The sequence below is a fragment of the Anopheles funestus genome, chromosome 2RL (genome assembly GCF_943734845.2).
Source record: "Anopheles funestus chromosome 2RL, idAnoFuneDA-416_04, whole genome shotgun sequence".
Lineage (NCBI taxonomy): Eukaryota > Metazoa > Arthropoda > Insecta > Diptera > Culicidae > Anopheles > Anopheles funestus.
The window spans coordinates 43,735,168-43,752,205 of NC_064598.1; the positions used below are offsets into that span (position 1 = coordinate 43,735,168).

The 17,038-nt window shown below is 45.6% G+C and overlaps 2 protein-coding genes across 12 annotated transcripts in view; both read right to left on the minus strand.

Moving 5' to 3' along the window:
* Nucleotides 1–73: 73 nt before the first annotated feature.
* Nucleotides 74–6,477, minus strand: LOC125760545 (SWI/SNF complex subunit SMARCC1). The gene is made up of 6 exons (XM_049420759.1): nucleotides 5,973–6,477; nucleotides 5,371–5,490; nucleotides 3,131–5,278; nucleotides 2,790–3,063; nucleotides 1,882–2,700; nucleotides 74–1,762 (listed from the first exon to the last, which is right to left on the minus strand). Exons 1-6 carry the CDS (start codon nucleotides 6,093–6,095, stop codon nucleotides 987–989), a joined length of 4,260 nt encoding a protein of 1,419 aa, XP_049276716.1. The 5' UTR covers nucleotides 6,096–6,477; the 3' UTR covers nucleotides 74–986.
* Nucleotides 6,478–6,772: 295 nt separating this feature from the next.
* LOC125760541 (putative transcription factor capicua) overlaps nucleotides 6,773–17,038 on the minus strand; it is a 49,643-nt gene continuing 39,377 nt past the window's right edge. For 8 of the 11 annotated variants that reach the window (XM_049420740.1, XM_049420746.1, XM_049420745.1 and 5 more), the window contains 8 exons: nucleotides 16,440–17,000; nucleotides 14,476–14,792; nucleotides 12,255–13,477; nucleotides 12,005–12,156; nucleotides 11,789–11,926; nucleotides 11,329–11,561; nucleotides 11,103–11,241; nucleotides 6,773–11,006 (listed from right to left, as the gene is read on the minus strand). In XM_049420740.1, the coding sequence (XP_049276697.1) occupies nucleotides 10,876–11,006; nucleotides 11,103–11,241; nucleotides 11,329–11,561; nucleotides 11,789–11,926; nucleotides 12,005–12,156; nucleotides 12,255–13,477; nucleotides 14,476–14,792; nucleotides 16,440–17,000 (2,894 nt within the window). In that variant the 3' untranslated portion in view covers nucleotides 6,773–10,875. The remainder of the gene's footprint in view (nucleotides 11,007–11,102; nucleotides 11,242–11,328; nucleotides 11,562–11,788; nucleotides 11,927–12,004; nucleotides 12,157–12,254; nucleotides 13,478–14,475; nucleotides 14,793–16,439; nucleotides 17,001–17,038) is intronic. The other 3 variants (XM_049420749.1, XM_049420747.1, XM_049420750.1) reach the window with 3 other exon arrangements.

The following is a 17,038-nucleotide window of genomic DNA, read 5'->3' on the forward strand; positions in this document are numbered from 1 at the left end:
TGGACTTCCATTTCCATGCAGTTGAGGCACCAGCGGATCTCTTCGGATAAATGAAACAGGAAACAGTCACGTGTGCTACGATGCTAGGGTATAATACGGAATTAAATTTATGTTTTTTTTCTTATTCTTATAAATCGCCTTAATGCTCCTAATAAACCATAATAGTAGAGTGTACCGCGAACCTATAACTGCATTACTCTCACACTGCCTCACAAAACTGTGTGTGCCAAGGGGGGAGGGTGGATCCTGGGAAGGTGGTTACATACACAACTTTTATTCCACAATCGTCACATTTAAAAATGTCGTAAAAAATCGACTTGTTTTGCTGACAAATAAAAATGTATAGCCGTAAACGCAATACATACACAGTGCGCTGTTTTGCGCGAATCGTCCAGAAAAACGGTGCGTAACGCATGATCATTATTGCGCCCCACACACAACATTGAAGAAAGTGGTGGTTGGTTAAACGTTAACAGAAGACTGTTGTCGGAAATTAAAACTGGCAAATGAACGTGGACATTAGAGAAGCCTGTCAATTAGAGCGGTGAAGCGAGTACGCGGTTTCTTGGTTTGCATGAAATTGCTCTGCTGTGCGGATTCTACACGCGGATTGTACACCCCGGGGTGTTCCCTACGATACTATTACATTTACTTTAAAAAATAAACCACACACGCACACACACATACATATTCAAGGACACATATTTGCCGAAGGGTGTTATGCTCCTGTGCTAAGTCAATGCTTTGTTACTAGTTACTCCCGTTGTTAATCGCTAACAAGATTCATCTGTGTTTTTCTTTTGTTGTTGTCACCGACTGTAGAAACTCTGTACACACACGCCTACGGGCGCGCATATGCCTCATACTCATCGACGGCTTCAGCTGCCACGCCGTCGGGCACGGCCTCGTACGCCACGATTCATCGCTAACGGGGGGTTTGCCTCCTGTTGTTGCTGCCGCTTCCGGTGGAGGTTGTTCCGACGGAGTTATGATGGTGGCGTGCCGGTCGCTGGTGGTACACCAACCGGTCCTTCACTGGGCGCTCCTCCGGCGGACTGTTGCTCCGGATCACTCGCTACGACGGTGCTCGCGCTGATCGTTGTCGTTTCCGGTGGCTGTGCGGTAACCTGGCCCGGCTCTCCGAGGGATTCGGAGGATGGGGACGGGTTCGGTACTGCCGCCGGTGGCATTCCCTCTCCCGCGGTTGGTGGTGGTAGGGAGGGATCGGACGACGAACCCGCTGTTGGGGGTGTTGCCGCTAGCAGCGGTGCATGCTGCTGTTCCGACGGCGATGGCTGCTGGGGTCCGCCAGGGCCAGACGGGGGCGGCACCATCGGGACACCGGCGGGCCCGGGTGCGGTCGGGCCCGACGCCGCTACTGCCGAGTGGTCGCTGTGCGGACCCCCGGCGGCCGGTGAGGGGGGTGGCACTGATGCTCCCGGAGCACCCAGACCCGGTGGCATTATACTATTTGCTGTAATACCGTCGGTAGGATTCGTAGAGGGCGGCTGGGTGGAGGTAATAGGGGGGATGATACCGTTGGAGGGGGGCACTGCGGACGTTGCTGCCGGTCCTTGGCTGACCGATGGTAAGGATGCTGTCGCTGGCAGTGCCGATGATGCTGTTGCTGCTGCCGCTGCCGCTGCTGCTGCTGTTGGTCCGGACACTTGACCCGGAATTGCTTGGTTGGGGGAATGTATCGCTCCAGGCGCTCCCGGCACCATCCCCGGGCCACCAACGATAGATGGCGGCTTTGCAGTGTCTGCAACGAGAGAGTGGTTAGGAAAGGAAAGAAGAACACATTGGTTCGGTTTGTTAGTCAGGTGCTTCTAACGGTGTGCTGTGGTTCGCAGAGCGCATAGGTCTGAATATCGGACTCACTAGTTCCCGGATTGGTGGCCATCGTAGCGGCGCTCAGATGATGTTGACCCGGCGGCAAAGTAGTCGTCGTGCCCGATGCCGAACCGGTGCTTTGTTGCGAACCATGGGATGATGGTGTGGCCGACGAAGCGATTTGACCCGAAACACCGACCGTTCCTGCGGGTCCACCATGCTGCTGTTGCTGCTGTTGTGCCTGAGCTTGCGCTTGTGCTTGTGCCTGCGCTTGCGCTTGTGCCTGCTGCTGTTGCCATTGGCCTTGCTCTAGCTGGAAACGCTGGTGAGCTTGCTGGCGGGCCCGGAACTCGGCCGCTTTTAGCTGCTCCAAATGGAACTGTTGGCGCTCCTGTATCAACTGCTGCCGCTGATACTCGAGTCCTTCGCGTTCGCGTTCCATCGTCGTTTCCAACTCCTCGAAGTGGCGCAACTTAATTTCCAGCTTCTTCATCTGCGTCTCGACAAGCAGCGCAACCAGGCTCTTGATTTTGCGCTCCTCGACTGCGGCCAGATGTTTTGCCTTAACGGCAGCCGCGGCCAATGCAGCAGCAGCTGCCGCTTGCAGATTGCCTTCGTTGAACAGCTTCGGATCGGTCGAACCGTTCTCTTTAGCAACGGTTGACGTTTCGGATTGATTGCCAGTTGCGCTAGGCGTTAGTGCCGCACCGTCTTTACCTTCCTTGTCCTTCGCATCCGGTACGGAAGCAGCCGTACCAGGTGCAGCATCCGTTGTGGCGCCAGGTTGTTTGCTAGCGTCAGCCGTCGTTGCTGTGGCATCGGAATCAGGCGATTTCGTGGCTGTCTCTTCGGTTGCTTTTTCTTTATCTAAGCAGTTTTTGGTTGTTTACAAAAGAAATACATAAAAACATGATTATAGAAAAGCAAACAAATAACCATGGCAACCGGCAACTTACCGGCATCATCCTTTTTCGACACATCCTTCATTTCCACGTCCGTGCTTGGTGTGGCCGGGGTGGCAGGTGTACCAGCACCAGCGGTAGGTGTCGCCGTACTACCAGCGGCCGCTGTTGCTGATTTGTTCTCCGATTCATCTTCCTTATCCTTGTCCGGACCTGTGCCGGCAATACCACTGTTTGCCAACCCAGCGTTTGGATCAAATTTACCACCGAAGCTAGATTTTTCTACATTCTTCAAATGTGCGTCCATCATGGAAGCTGGTACTTCATCCTAAAAACAAAACATTCCATCTGCATTAGAAACGGATGGAGGAGCTCACGCTTTCAAACTACATTACCTTTATAGCGGCAAATTCTTCCATTGCCGCCTTGGCAGCACTGGCCGCAATGCGCGGATCAACCACGGAAGCGAGAAACGCAACGGTCGACATGATCGGATTGCCCGCCTTGCTGAACGGTATCGGTTGATATGATAGTGGCCCCAGGAACGTATTGTCATCCTCCAGATATGGGTCCTCGATGGGCAGACGCAGAAAGTGTAGTATGCATTCGTCCTGCGTTCGCGAACCGACATGCTCGCACACCTTGTTCCAGTCATCCTTGTACATTTCGAGCCCTTCGAGCAGCAGCAACGTTTCCTGTTCAGTCCATTCGCGCGTCATACTGGCCGCCGTCTTGTTGCGCATGGCAGCTGGTTTCTTCGCGTACTGATCCAACCGCAAACCAAACTGTCCGTTCGGGTCGGCCGTCGGGATAGCACCCTGCTCTACCTTGATACCGTCGGGACCGATCAGTGTGCCGGGTGCACCAATACCACCAGCACCATTTGCACCACCCGTCGCCATTGCACCCGGCGCAAGCTCATCCTTCTTCTCGCCCAGGGTCGCATTCTTTTTGTCCAGATCGAGCAAATTCTTCGCCGCGGATGGTTGTGCCGTCTTGGGCGGATTGATCGGTTGAAGCCCGGAAGGTGTGTCGCTCAGCACGTGGAAGTGCGATGTGGGCGGCGGTCCCATTGGGGTTGGGCGGGAATCGGCATCAATCTGGTAGTTGATCAGACCCCACTGCTCTAGGAACGCATGTACGCGCATGATCGCACACACGTCACCGGCCAAGTTGCGTCGGCATGCCGTGCTGGTGAGATACTCGGTCGGATTCAACCGGTACGTGTCGATCATGAAGTTCCGGTAGGCCATGTAAATTTCCGGCGTTTTGGATTTGTTCTTGCCGTTGAAGAACTCCGGCAGCGCGCGCTTCTCTACCACGTGTATCGAGTTGTAATCGAACCAGGCCGAATACGATGGCACGATTATGTGGTGCGTTTGTTCCGTTACGTTGTCCTCCAGATCGTCTTTACCACCGACCGGGAAATCCTGCGTGTTGCTACTATCGCTCGTCTTGCCCGCCTGACTGTCATCACCACCGACACCGGCCCCGGATCCACCGCTACCACCACCCATGCCGGAACCACTTCCACCTGCGCCACCCGCACCGACTCCACCGCGCTCCATCTCATCGTCCAGATCCGTCACGGTGGCGTACTTCATCGGCATCATGTCGGGATCGCGTTTCGGTTGCGGTGTGGCCGGTCCCGATGTCGAGCTGCCCATGTTCGGTTTCACCTCGGTGATGTTCGTTTCGGGCGTCGGATCGTCCATGTCCTTGGTCAGATCTTCCGACTCCTCGTCGTCAGCTCGGGGTTTCTTCTGGAAGGAAGACGCTGCCGCCGATGCGGCCGGTGACCGATAACTCTTTCGCTTGCCACCTTTACCCGCGGCCGGGGAAGGCGATCGTTTACGCTTCGAGTTGACCACTTTGGGCGTTTTCTTCACTTTATCTTCCGATCCAGCACCACCACCGGCCACACTCGACATCAAATCTTCCACACCAAGCCGGTGCGGATGCACCTTTTTCCGGCCCATCTCATCCACCTCGTAATCTTCCTCCGACATCCACTCGTTATACTCGTCCAGATCAATCACCCAGGAGGCAGACACACGCCAACGTTCGGCCGGGGACGGTGGACTTTCCGGTACGTTATCGGGCAGATCGAACGAATTCGGTACCCAGGTATCGTACGACTCCGGGAAGTAGTACCAATGGATCATGACGTGTTTCTCACGCCGGAACGTCGGCCGTGCATAATCCTCCGGCAGCGGATCAATAACCGGGTAGATTATGTGGGTTGCTTCCTCCTCATCCACCGTTATCTCTCCCTGATGGTTTGTGACAATGTCGGTTATCTTGTTGGCCGTCGCACGATCAACCTCCGGGCGAATGTATACGATCGGAAGTCGCATACATTCCGCCTCGATCAGTGCCGTCTCAATGTCAAGCACCATCTGTCCGATCGGATCCTTGCGCATCGGGTTCTTGTTGACGGTGAAGTCAAACTTTCGCCAGCGCTGTTCCGCCTTGTAGCGGTACATTGTTGACAGAATGTGGCACAGGGCACCGCCCGGTTTGAAATCCATGAAGCATCGTATCTGCGAGCAAATGAGGCACACAATGAAACAAATTAGACATGCTGGGAGATGGGACGGAGGGAGAGGAAGAGAGAGACAGAAACATTTCTTACCGGTAATCGGGTTGTAGGTGGATCTTGGGAGTTTTTGCCAAGTTTTGCTTCCTGATACTGTATGAATTGTATGATCAAATGTGCCAACGATTCTTTCGTCGGAGGATCAGGGGCGAGAAACTAAAACGGAAGAAACAGAAAATAATTGTAGAATATTATTACAAATGAATTAAAACTTGTTTACAAACACTCTGCACAATTAAATGAATGATCACAACAGTATAAACACAATAATACAAAACTGTAGCGTTTCGATGCACTTAAGGGTTTAATGCACACGGTGCTAAGGGTTAAATGCCCCTTGACAGCTTCTTGTTACCCAAGCTTTCTGTGAACCCGGTGTTCGATACCTCTCCTCCCCGACCACCTGAGCTGTTTTTTCGCAATGAAATATCGCCCGAACAATGAATAGTTTCCTCTGTTTCTTTTACTTTTCCTCTAAACTCATTATTTTTGCACTAGATTCATCAAACACAATCACGTTCCTATGAATAAAACTACATACAAACTTTAACAACTGCACTTGCCACCAACAAAAAAGCGACATACAAAATGGCTCACCATCGCATCATCGTCACACAGAGGCGAAAAAAAACACTTACCTTTTTGAAGTGTTTCTGCAACCACAGCCGCACCGTTTCGAAACCTTGCAACGTTTCCGGTGCGGTAAAGAACTCGGCATTAGGATTTCCATCCTTTTTCGGCCCCAAAGACACCATTTCCATGGGTTTTGCCAGCGACTGCTTAGTGCGCTGTTTACGATTAGGAACCGCTGCAGCACTTTTCTTTCAGTGTTCTCACTGACGCTTGCCTTGAGTGTAGCAGTGACGGCAAACGATAACGACACGACACAGACGCGCGGAGATGAAGATCACGCGGTTGTATGAACTGTTTGTGATGGGAAATTGGTTAAAAACACGATAAGAAATGCGCTGAAACAACACTACAACACAGTTTGTGAATCCTTTTTACCCCGAACTGAGGCGTTTTTCTTCGAGGTTTTTTTTTACTGTCGTGTCCGTGATGAAACTGACAGGACGCCAAAATTGCAGTTCAGTGGATGAGATGTCGACATTGCTGAACTGTCAGGTCGACATTCGCTGGAGTTTGCAAAGCATGGAGAGTTTTATATGCAATATTTCGTTTAAAATGTGACTGAAATAGTATACACAAGTATTACAATTTTTTTTAATATTATAATGATAAAAACACGATACAAATAATTTGCTTGTATCACTAACATGATTCAGGGAAACAATAGCGATCGATATGAAATATTTCAAATCGCCGAATGGCGCATGACCTGCACACGTGTTTGCATCGAGGAGCTTAATCAAATTTTACAATTTTTAATTTTACTTACCCAACCAATTGTAACGGAAGTATTCGGTAAAGCAAATGGTACATTTTTCTTCAACATTTGTGTATTTGGGAGTTTGTTTTGTTTCTTGCACCTGCCTTTCGTTTTAACTAACACAAACCTTTTCATGTTTTCTGTTTTGGGTAAAAATATGCTGTTATTTCGATTTGCAATTGTCACTATATCACTCTTTTGCATTAGAGTGTTTTTTTTTGCGTTGAAATTCTATACCTCTGTTATTGTTATACCATTTTTTTCTCCTTTTGTTGTTTGTTTCTAGTGCGTTGTATATCAAATGTTTACATTTCAGGTCGCCCTAGAGGCTATTTAACATGTGTTTTTTTTGTGTTATTTTCTTGTCTGTTTATACCATTAAATTTGTGTGATCGTTTTGTCATTTTGTTTTCATTTCCTTTATATATTTTGTTTTTCTCTCAGCTTATGTGTATACAATGTTTTTCTTTCTTGTTTGTTTCGTGAGTTAAGAGGAAAACTTTAGAAATTCGTTCGTTATATTAGCACATCATCACTCGCGTTTCCGAGTTCAGGGTTTGCTACACTCTGCCCATCTATCCTTTTCCCACACTACAAACACACACACACCTATGCTAAACGCAAAGAAGTTAATTTGAATGTGATTTCCTTCTGTTCCCTACATTATCGCTAATCAGGGAAGAACGAGGAAAAGGAAAAGCAGTGGATGCTAATGTGGCGTGCTGTGTTTGGCTAATTACGCGATTTCATCTCCCCGCTCACACAGGCGAACGGCTTTGTCGTTTACCTGTACCTGTCCCAATATGTAACATACTCCTCCTCCATCGATCATATACAATATGATAATTCATTTCACAATGCAGTTCCATTACGTCGTTTCTTACTTCTTAATGCACAACTACTGAAGGATATAGCTCACTCTTTAACTAGATTAATTTGTTTCTTTTTGCTTGTAAGAACAGCCCCCTCTCTACTACATCATGTCCTGTAATTCTTGATGTGTCAATAATGTCTACATTTGTGTTTGTTTCTCTTCCTTCGTTCCGGACCGGATTTGTTTCGCTTTATCCTTTAAAAACAGATAAAATAAACGCACCCAAGTCCCATCGCTATTCGTCTAGCCTTGTCTAGCGATAATTTTCACTTCTATCGATCTTATATTTACTAATAAAAAAAAACAAGTGCTGCAGAACACAATTAACTGCGGGGACACATATTATTGTTACGTTCCCACCTTTTTATGGCCCAGATCAGTGTGTATGTGTGTTGTCTGTGTGTCCTCTGTGTAGCGAATTAATTCATTCAATAGCGAGTTAAAGATTATATCTTTTCATTTTCCCTTTCTAAAACACATTCTACAGACGGTGTACAATTGCTGGCTGCAGTTTTTTTGTTTGCCATTCATATTGTGGTCAGATTCGAGCCACCATTAGTCGCTTACGCGATACAAGAAACTTGCGGGTGCCGATGTCACATTTACTAGTTCATTTTCTACTATTTCAAACGGATCTTCTGTGTTTTTATTACATTGCGTAAATTTATATTTGTTTCTCTTTTCTTTCAAAACAAATGGGAATGATTTGCTACTTAAGAAATCCATATGATAAGGAAGAAATGTGTATGTGTGTCGGATGAGAGAAAGAGAGAAGTATTCTGAGCGATAGATTGATAACATAACAAATGATCGACAAATGATCCACGCGTATGTAAGGCTCTTGCTCATAATCAACAAGCGATCACTGTTTTCCATTTCTGTGTTATCCCTATGGAAACAAAATAACAATGAATCTCCACCAAAAACCACACACCATTGCTCGCTTTCTCTATCTAAAACCATTTGTGTTTTGGGTATGCCTGACAAAGGCATTTGAAAGTAGTAGCCCGGCCAACCATTTCGGCACAAGTCGCATGTGATTGAAATTGAAAGCGAAACGTTTTCCGTCTTGAGACATTTTAGTTGGCCTTTAAATTGAACTGTCCCCAGTTAGTGAGGTTTAACTGAAGAAACTAAAATCATCGTTGTCTTGAATGTACGATCAAGACCCGCTTATAGTAAATGATATTTCATATAGATGAACGATGGGACATGTGTGAGAACGAAGGCCCTGTGAACAATTGCTTAAGCAACATGGAATCTAACAAACAAATCTCTCTTACTACGCGTCTCTCTTTCTCTTCCTTTTGCCTTATGTGTTTTTTGTTTGTTTGTTTGTTTTGTTTTTCATATGTTATTGTGTTCTTTATCATGAAAACACTATTACGCAGCATTGGCCACTATTTTTTCATTATCACACGTACAAATGTTTTTTTCTTCTTCTCTCTTCATCTACTCATACTATGTTTGCAGTAAAACCCTATCCTTACTAAATTGGTTGTACTTTGCTTGTTACAATGTTACATCGATTCTGTAGCAGAAAACATAAAGTGCTTTTGACTGATGTTTTTCCACTTTTTTGCGTTTCATACAACAAAACTGAAGGTTGTGTGTGTGTGTGTTTTTTTTGTCAAAGGAAAAAAAAAGGACACTACGAAACACTTATTCGTGTGCTAAGTCACTAATATATACAGACACATTACGTGCGCTTAATTGGGTTGCCGCACGAATTTTTGCAACCGGTGCCATAAACGCAGCAATATCATAATCGCATTAACCCTGATTGATTTGCTTCTATAAACTGAAGATAATATCGAGAAGAATATAACTTTTATAGAACGTTCGTTCTTTTTTTTCTATAACCTTGCACAATTGGACTTACAGAACTAAAATCACCGCATTGCTCCCATTGCATCTATAAGACATTGGGTTGTTCCATCTATCAGGAAAACAGAGCTTTTGCAACTTGTAATTTGTGAATTCTTTCTGCTGAGCTGCTGCTTTGCTTACAAACGTTTTTCCATTGCATTTCCCTTTAATGTGTGTACATATATATATATCGTATTTTATATGCTGCTGTTCACAATTACTTCACGTGTGCGTGGCTATTAGATCCAATTAATCTTTAAACTTGTTTGCTGCTGCCATCATGATTGATGTTGTTGATAATTTGCAAACAGCTTATAACAGAATGCCCGGCAAATCTTCTTGCTTTCTAATATGTTTTATTTTACATCACATGCGCAAAAACTTACACACCCGAACATCATCAATGATTATTTCTACACTCGGATCACCTACCATCCTACTACTATCCACCGGACCGTGCCATTATTAATCCATTTAGTAGAATGCCAAAAACCAATAATATTCAACTAGAAAGTGTTCACTTGGAAGTGTCTGCTAATAAAAAAAAAATGAAAATACTACCACGATCGATATTTCTAGGCAATCGTCAAGCATCGGAACAACATCCATTTACTAAAGTGCTGTGTAATGTGTGTAGCGATCATGTTGTACAATTTCTTACATCGATCTAAAGCTCATAGCAAAAGATGTACAATTAGAAACGTTTTAACATGTTAGATAACGTAACGCGGTGAATAAGGTAGAATGTGTAAAATATAAAAAATGAAAGGAAAGCACATTGTATTGTTACTAGTTTTTATAGCTTTCAACGGGGGTAATTCAATCGATTTGCTGTAGATATAGTGAGTCTATGTGGGAGTGTAGAGTAAAGCAGGGGAATGGCTATTATTTGATTATTTGTTTTTGTATCGCGGCTTTAATTGCCGTACTATTGTAGGTTAATGTATTGCGTGGTTTAAAGTTGTATTTCTGCTATTGGAAAATAAAAAAAGATATCATGTCAAGTTCGTATCCACAACTGCTAACCATTAAAAAGTTAAACGGAAGAACGTTTTGGCGAAATTTGCACATTATTTCTCCTGATAGAAATATGGTTTTGAAAAAAATAATTAAATCATGTCTACTGTCGAGGTTTTTTCTTTACATTTTGCTTTCAATTATGTTTTACACATTTTTGTCGGTTTTTTTTTCAATACCATCTTCACATCTAGACTCATGCTTTAAACATTTTGCTTTGGCAATATTGCGATCGCAATTTATGCATGATTGTGTGTTTGTGTGTGCTTTTTTTTCTTTGTTCTAATCCCAAACGTAACGCGAGGAAACCAGCTCGTGCAGCCACGATTTTCTGAGGACATTCCCATTTTACCTGCTATTTCTCCTCGGTCGATCTTCAGCTTTGCTTTGTTCAGTTTATTTGATGCTGTTCTTGCTGCTGTTGCTGATGTTGTTGCGATTGATGAAGATGGTGAATTTGTTGCGTATGTTGCTGCTGCTGCTGCTGATGTAACGAATGTTGCTGGTTGCTATCGGACTGACCTAAAACACGAATAACAGACACACATAAAAATGCTGTTACCATGGATGTACAGTCCGGATGTTTGTCTGGACGTTCGCTGTTGCCGTTCTACGGACCACTGTTAATTTCTGTCGGTGTAATGGGACCAGCTGACTGCGGCGTAAAACCAGGCTGCTGGGCCATCGATTTCTGACGCACTTCACGTATCTTCAGTTGCAGGCTCTGTTTGTTAGGAAATATGTCGCTGTGTGCCAACTGAAATGGGGAAAAAGTACAGTGAGTAAACTTGTAAACTGTGCATAATTAGAGGGAATGTAATCGTAACATCCAACGAATATCTACCTGAAAGCTGTTTGTGGCATGCGTTGATGGAAACATCCCGTGTTCATTAAACAGCTGCACCACCAGGTTGCGCCGTTGTTCGAGTATCTTCCGATGACCCTTTTCCTCAGCCGAATTGACTGATCGCTGCGATGGTGTCTTGGGCGTCCGGGGCGAACGATCGTCAGCCCCTGGACCGCTGCCCGTTCCACCGCTTCCAACTGCTCCTGCACGTCCCATTTCGGCCGACATTTCTGCAAGTACAATATTGCTTTTTAACACTCTGACACGTATTTATCGAAGGGATTTGATTCGTTGTTGATCGAGTAGAAGGTATGAGAAGTGAGTGAGTGATCATTAAGTTTAACTGACTCAGAGTGAGAGTATGAGTTACATTTACTCATTCTCACTCACTCATTATGCACATCGCTAGAGTTATCTCCCCTCGGCTACGAGCATTCAACAATGAATAAAGGTATACCTTTGTACTGCTCCATGTTGAAATCTGGTCCAAAAAACCGATTCCCAATCACGTACGAACTGGACGGTGTAGCCGTGCTGGATAATGGTGGGACACTTCCGTCCGAATGTAGATTATTATGCTGATCATCATCGGGTACTACAATAAAAAGATCAACATACAATTAATGTATTACAACACAACATAATGATAAAAAGATGAAGAAAAAAAACTTACATGTTTTGTGAGTGGTGGTTTGCTTTTTGCGATAATTCTGCGTGAACACACGTGGCGACGACGCCATAATGGCACTGGGTGAGTGACAATCTTCCGGCTTAAACTGGGGCAATGTTTTAAACTTTTTCTCAAAGTCAACCTGTCGGAGAACACTGCAAGAAACAAAGAAAGAAAGGAAGTTACAAATTTGGGCTTATTGAACAATAATTGTGCAATAGAATCGTTTCTATACATCAGAGCGATAGCTTACTTATCCATATCATCCGGTTTAGCCTTACGAAAGAATGCTTTCTTTGCGGCGGACGGTGAAATCTGACTGTGGTAGTCCTCCATCGAGGCGGACGTCGGGGTCGGCAAAGCGGACGGCATCGAGGCGTGTTGATGGTGGTGATTGTTTTGACCGTTCGATGACGAATTGGCCGCATCATCGGCCGCGTCATCTTCCATCGGTGTTGTCTGCTGTTGGGCGATACTGTTGCCGCTCAGCGGTGGTTGCTGGTGTTCCGACTGCATCATACCACTGTTACTGTTACTATTACTGTTACAACCTCCGCTGCTCATCTGTCGGCGCTGTAGCGGAGCACGACCCAACTGTGCCGGTGTCGGTGCCAGTATAAACTTCTTGCTCTCCGGAGGCCCTCCTACCGAACCGGTACTACCCCGATCGCCAGCATAATCCTCCTCCATGTCTTCCTCGTTGGAGGTACCGGTATCCGTAGCAGCTGTCATATTAACATCACCGGAACCAGAGTTCTGGTGGGTACTGTTGCCGCTGCTGCTGCTATACGAAGATGCAACGTTCGTGGTGCTGCTGGAAATCGGCGTAACCGGCAGGTAATGTTTCGCACCGGGCGATTCCGGCGGTTCCTGCTTGATCGTTGCATACTGTTGCTGGTTGTGATGATGCGACTGCTGCAACTGCGTCGGATAGCCCTGTTTCGTGGAGATGAGAAGATTCGGTATCTTGCCTTGGATCAAATATTGTACGGGAATGGAGGTGGTGGTGGTGGTCGTGGTACCGACAGCACTGGCCAACCCCCCGTTGCCATTGGCCACTATTGCTGTCGTTGCCGACGGTTTGATTAGCATACTCGACGTAGAAGATGATATGGTTGAGGTGGAACATGATGTAGAAGATGTAGTGGATGATGAAGAAGGTGTTACTGTTGTCGGAAGGATGTTTGTTAGTTTCACGTGAGCCATCGTCACCGGCTGAATGGTTCCGTTACTGGTCTGCCGCAAAGCGCCAGTGGTTGACGAGGATGATGAGGTCGGTGTTAGTGCAAATGCAACGGTAGCGGTAGAGGAAGGGGAGGAAGCAATGGTGGAACAGGACGCCGAGGCGGAGGGAATTGCGGTAAAGATTGTGTTGGCCTGTGCCGGTTTCATGGTGGCCGTCGAAAGATTCGCGAACGAAATCTTCGAACGATCGCTCAGCGTGAATTGCTGATTATCGGGAAGGACTAGGGCAAACTGGAATTGAGAGAAGTATAAGTAAGTAAGTTGGAAGAACCGTTAGTCAATGGAACTAGTACCAGCACTAGAGTGAAAGACAGAGAGAGAGAACGAGAGCGAGCGAGCGTAATGCGCAAAGGAAGCAGTAACAAATCGTTCAAAAAGGCGTACTTTTTACTCATTGCTAAACAAATCTACTGAAAGATGCATAAATGGAGCATCGCCATGACTGGCTGGGGCGCAAGTTTTAAGGTGACAAATTGTAAAAAAAAACTTATAACAGACTAAAAATGCTTTTAATAGTAACAATCTAGAGCATATACACTCTGCTAGCAACTACGCAAATAACGAAATAAGAGAAGAAAAAACATTACAGCATTATAATTCACAGGGCTACATACGCCGGAAGGCATTTTCTTGTCGAGCATTACTACTTTGGCTTCGCTAAATTGTTCTTGATTTTTGTTGCGTTCGTTCGCATTATTATCTACAGCATTCCAGGATAATGGGGATGAAAAAGGATTGGCTAAGCTACAAAGAAAAACAATTGAGCGGTCCAGCAGCTAATAATGTTTTAAATTATTCAATGAATAACCAATTTTTACTAGCCAATCCAGAAACAAAACGTAAAGAAATGACCCCATTATGTGGCCATTTTTTGTTTTTGCTTTATTTTAACGAAGTGGTGCTAAAAATTCCGGTTTTGTACTTTTTTTTTTCACTATAATATCGTGTGTGATTTGTAGGCCGGGATAAGGGATCGTGTGTGGTGCATAAGGATGGTAATAAATGTAGGAAGGTAATATGAGCAGGGGAAAATGAGCAAAATGAGATTCAAAATGAGGTTGAAAGCGAATATTTAGCAAAAAATTCTAATCAACTCTACGGAAGTATATGCTAACGAGAAGAAATCGTAAAACGTAAACACAATCGATCAAAAAGCAGCTAGGCGTGAATCAGTAATGCCTTCCTAACTAGAGCGCGTAAAGGCTTTGATCACTTCGCTGCCGGCTTACCTGTGGACACAGCATCAATTTCTGCCGACCGGGTAAACGCTGCGATGGCGAAGCAAGAATTGTTGCCGTGGTGCTATTAATGCCAACGCTCGCTGCTACACTGGCTGGTAGCACCGTCGTCAAATCGGTAGGACAGCTGTTGCTAGTGGATATGCTTGTCACCGGTACGCTACTGCCACCGGAACTGACGGTGGACAGCATGGAGAACCCACCGGCACCGGGCGGTTGCAGCGAGTGTAGCGTCGAGGACAGTGTCAAAGATGCTGGCACGGAAGCGATGGACGACGGTGTGGAAGATGTCGATGTCACCGGTAGAACTGTTGAATTTGTTGGATTTATCATTATAATCGTCTGTTTCGTGTTGTGGCTGTTGTGGTTGATGATGCTTGAATTGTTTGTGGTGGGAGCAGTAGTAGTGGTGGTAGTGGTTGTAATGGTTGTAAAGGACAGATTGGATAGAGGTTGGTGATGATGATCGGTCGAGAAGGAGGTAGCAGTGGTGATGCCTTTTTTACTTATACTATACGTCAACAGTTTCGCCCCATCGTTAGTACTGGATGAATCGATACCAATGGTGGATGCTTTGGTATTTGCAGTAATGGCATTGGTCGTGAAGGAGTTCGTATGATCAGGCACAACGATACGATTAGTCACATTGAGGGAAGAACTGATAGGGATGCTATTAGTACACATATTTGAATTGACTACGCTAGCACTAGTAGAGGTGGATGAGGTAATGAAGGAGGAGGAGGAGGCGGAACAGGTCACAGCTGTGATAGGACTGACGAGGTTAGTGTTTGATACAGCGCCTTCACAGGATGTAAGTATAAGCTGCTGGTTGCCATCTTTGCCTGTCGCGCTTGGTAGCATCATCTCCCTACTGGCATTTTCATTATGCTGGTGCTGTGACGCCGTTGCAGATGTACCATGCAACAGTAATTCGTTCAAAGAAGCTTGAGACAGAACAATAATGCTTCCGCTCGGTAGAGCCGTGGTACTGCTGTTCGCTGGAGCATTGTTTGAAGCTGTTCCTAACAGCAATCCATTAGTACCGATCGTCGACCCAGAAGCGTTGTTAAATGGAAGCGCAAATGTCGTACCGCCGGTTGTATGTTGCTGTTGTTTCAGCTGTGCTGGACGTTCGATTAAGATTGTTTCATACACAAACGAGGGCATAGCAGCAGTTTGGTCCGAACCAACCGTGGCCGTGTCGTCCGTGTCGGATCGGATGAGCTGCTGGTGGTTGGTTGACACTAACGGCATGTTGGTCATTTTCGCAAACATTGGGAGAGATTGTTGGGTAGGGCGTAGGATCGTACTGCCGGCACCACCGGAAGTATTGATGATGAATGCAGTTGTTGCATTCGCACTGCTGCTGGCATTTCCTTGTGCGACACCAGTAACCATTGTGGCAGTTGTTCCGTTTAGGGGTTTCGATGCAGATGGAACCAGATGTGCATTGGCTGTTACATTTACAACATTTACTACATTCAATGTTTTCTTCACTGGATGAGCTAAGCTGCTGGTAGTGGTTGTGGTGATGTTAGATGGAGAATAAATCTTATCGCTATATACAACATCAAACGAACAGGAAGGCTTTGCGGTAGCGGAATTTGTAGTAGAGTTAGTGATAGTAGTAGTAGTAGTAGTAGTAATAGTGGTGGTGGTAGTAGTAGTATTAGATGCAGTACTACAGGTACTAGCATTATTCATGATAACAACACCGGAAGTAGTAGAACGGGCAGTACTGTTTATGCAATGTGTCGTGGATGATGAAAGCTGATGGTTAGAATGATGAACAACATCTAGATGAGAAGTTAAATGATGATTGCTTTCAGTATTATCTGTACGGCTGTACGGTTTGTGATGATGATTAAGTTCGTTAGCACTAGCAGTGTTAGTGGTAGTGGTAATGGTAGTAGAAGTAGAAGTAGCAGTGTTCACAACATCCATTGTTAGTTTACCTTTTTTCATGCTCATCACTATTGCGTTAGTATTATTAGGCTTAAGGTTTGCATTGCTACTAGTGGCCGCATGGTTACCGTTTACATTCGAGATCGTGTAACAGATGGTGGGATTAAGCTCTAACAGCGATTTACATTTGGTGCTGCTGCTGCTGTTGCTGAGACCGCTTCCACCGCTTTCCGACGAGCAGCTGCTGCTCGGTGGTGTAACAGTCAACGTGGACGTTGCTGCCGCCGTCATGGATTCTGCACCGCCGTTATTGTTTACGGCAAGGAGAAGCTTGTGCTGCTGTTGCTCAGTGGCATGATACAGTGCCGTCGATTGTTGTTGGTGCTGCTGTTGCTGCTGCAAATATTGTTCTTTAATGGCGGCGGTAGAGAAGTTAAAAATGGTATCGACATTGCTTCGGGCGTTGGCGCTGCTAGTGGATAGATTTTCCGCTGGTTCCATCTTAATCGTAGACACGGTTGGAGTTGAGGCAGCTGGTGAAAGCAGATATGATGAATGGTCCTGTTTTCCCAGGGTTTTTGGGCTTTGAGGCATCGTTTTAAATGCTCCTCCTTTAAATTAAATTTTTGAAAATAAAAAAAAACACACA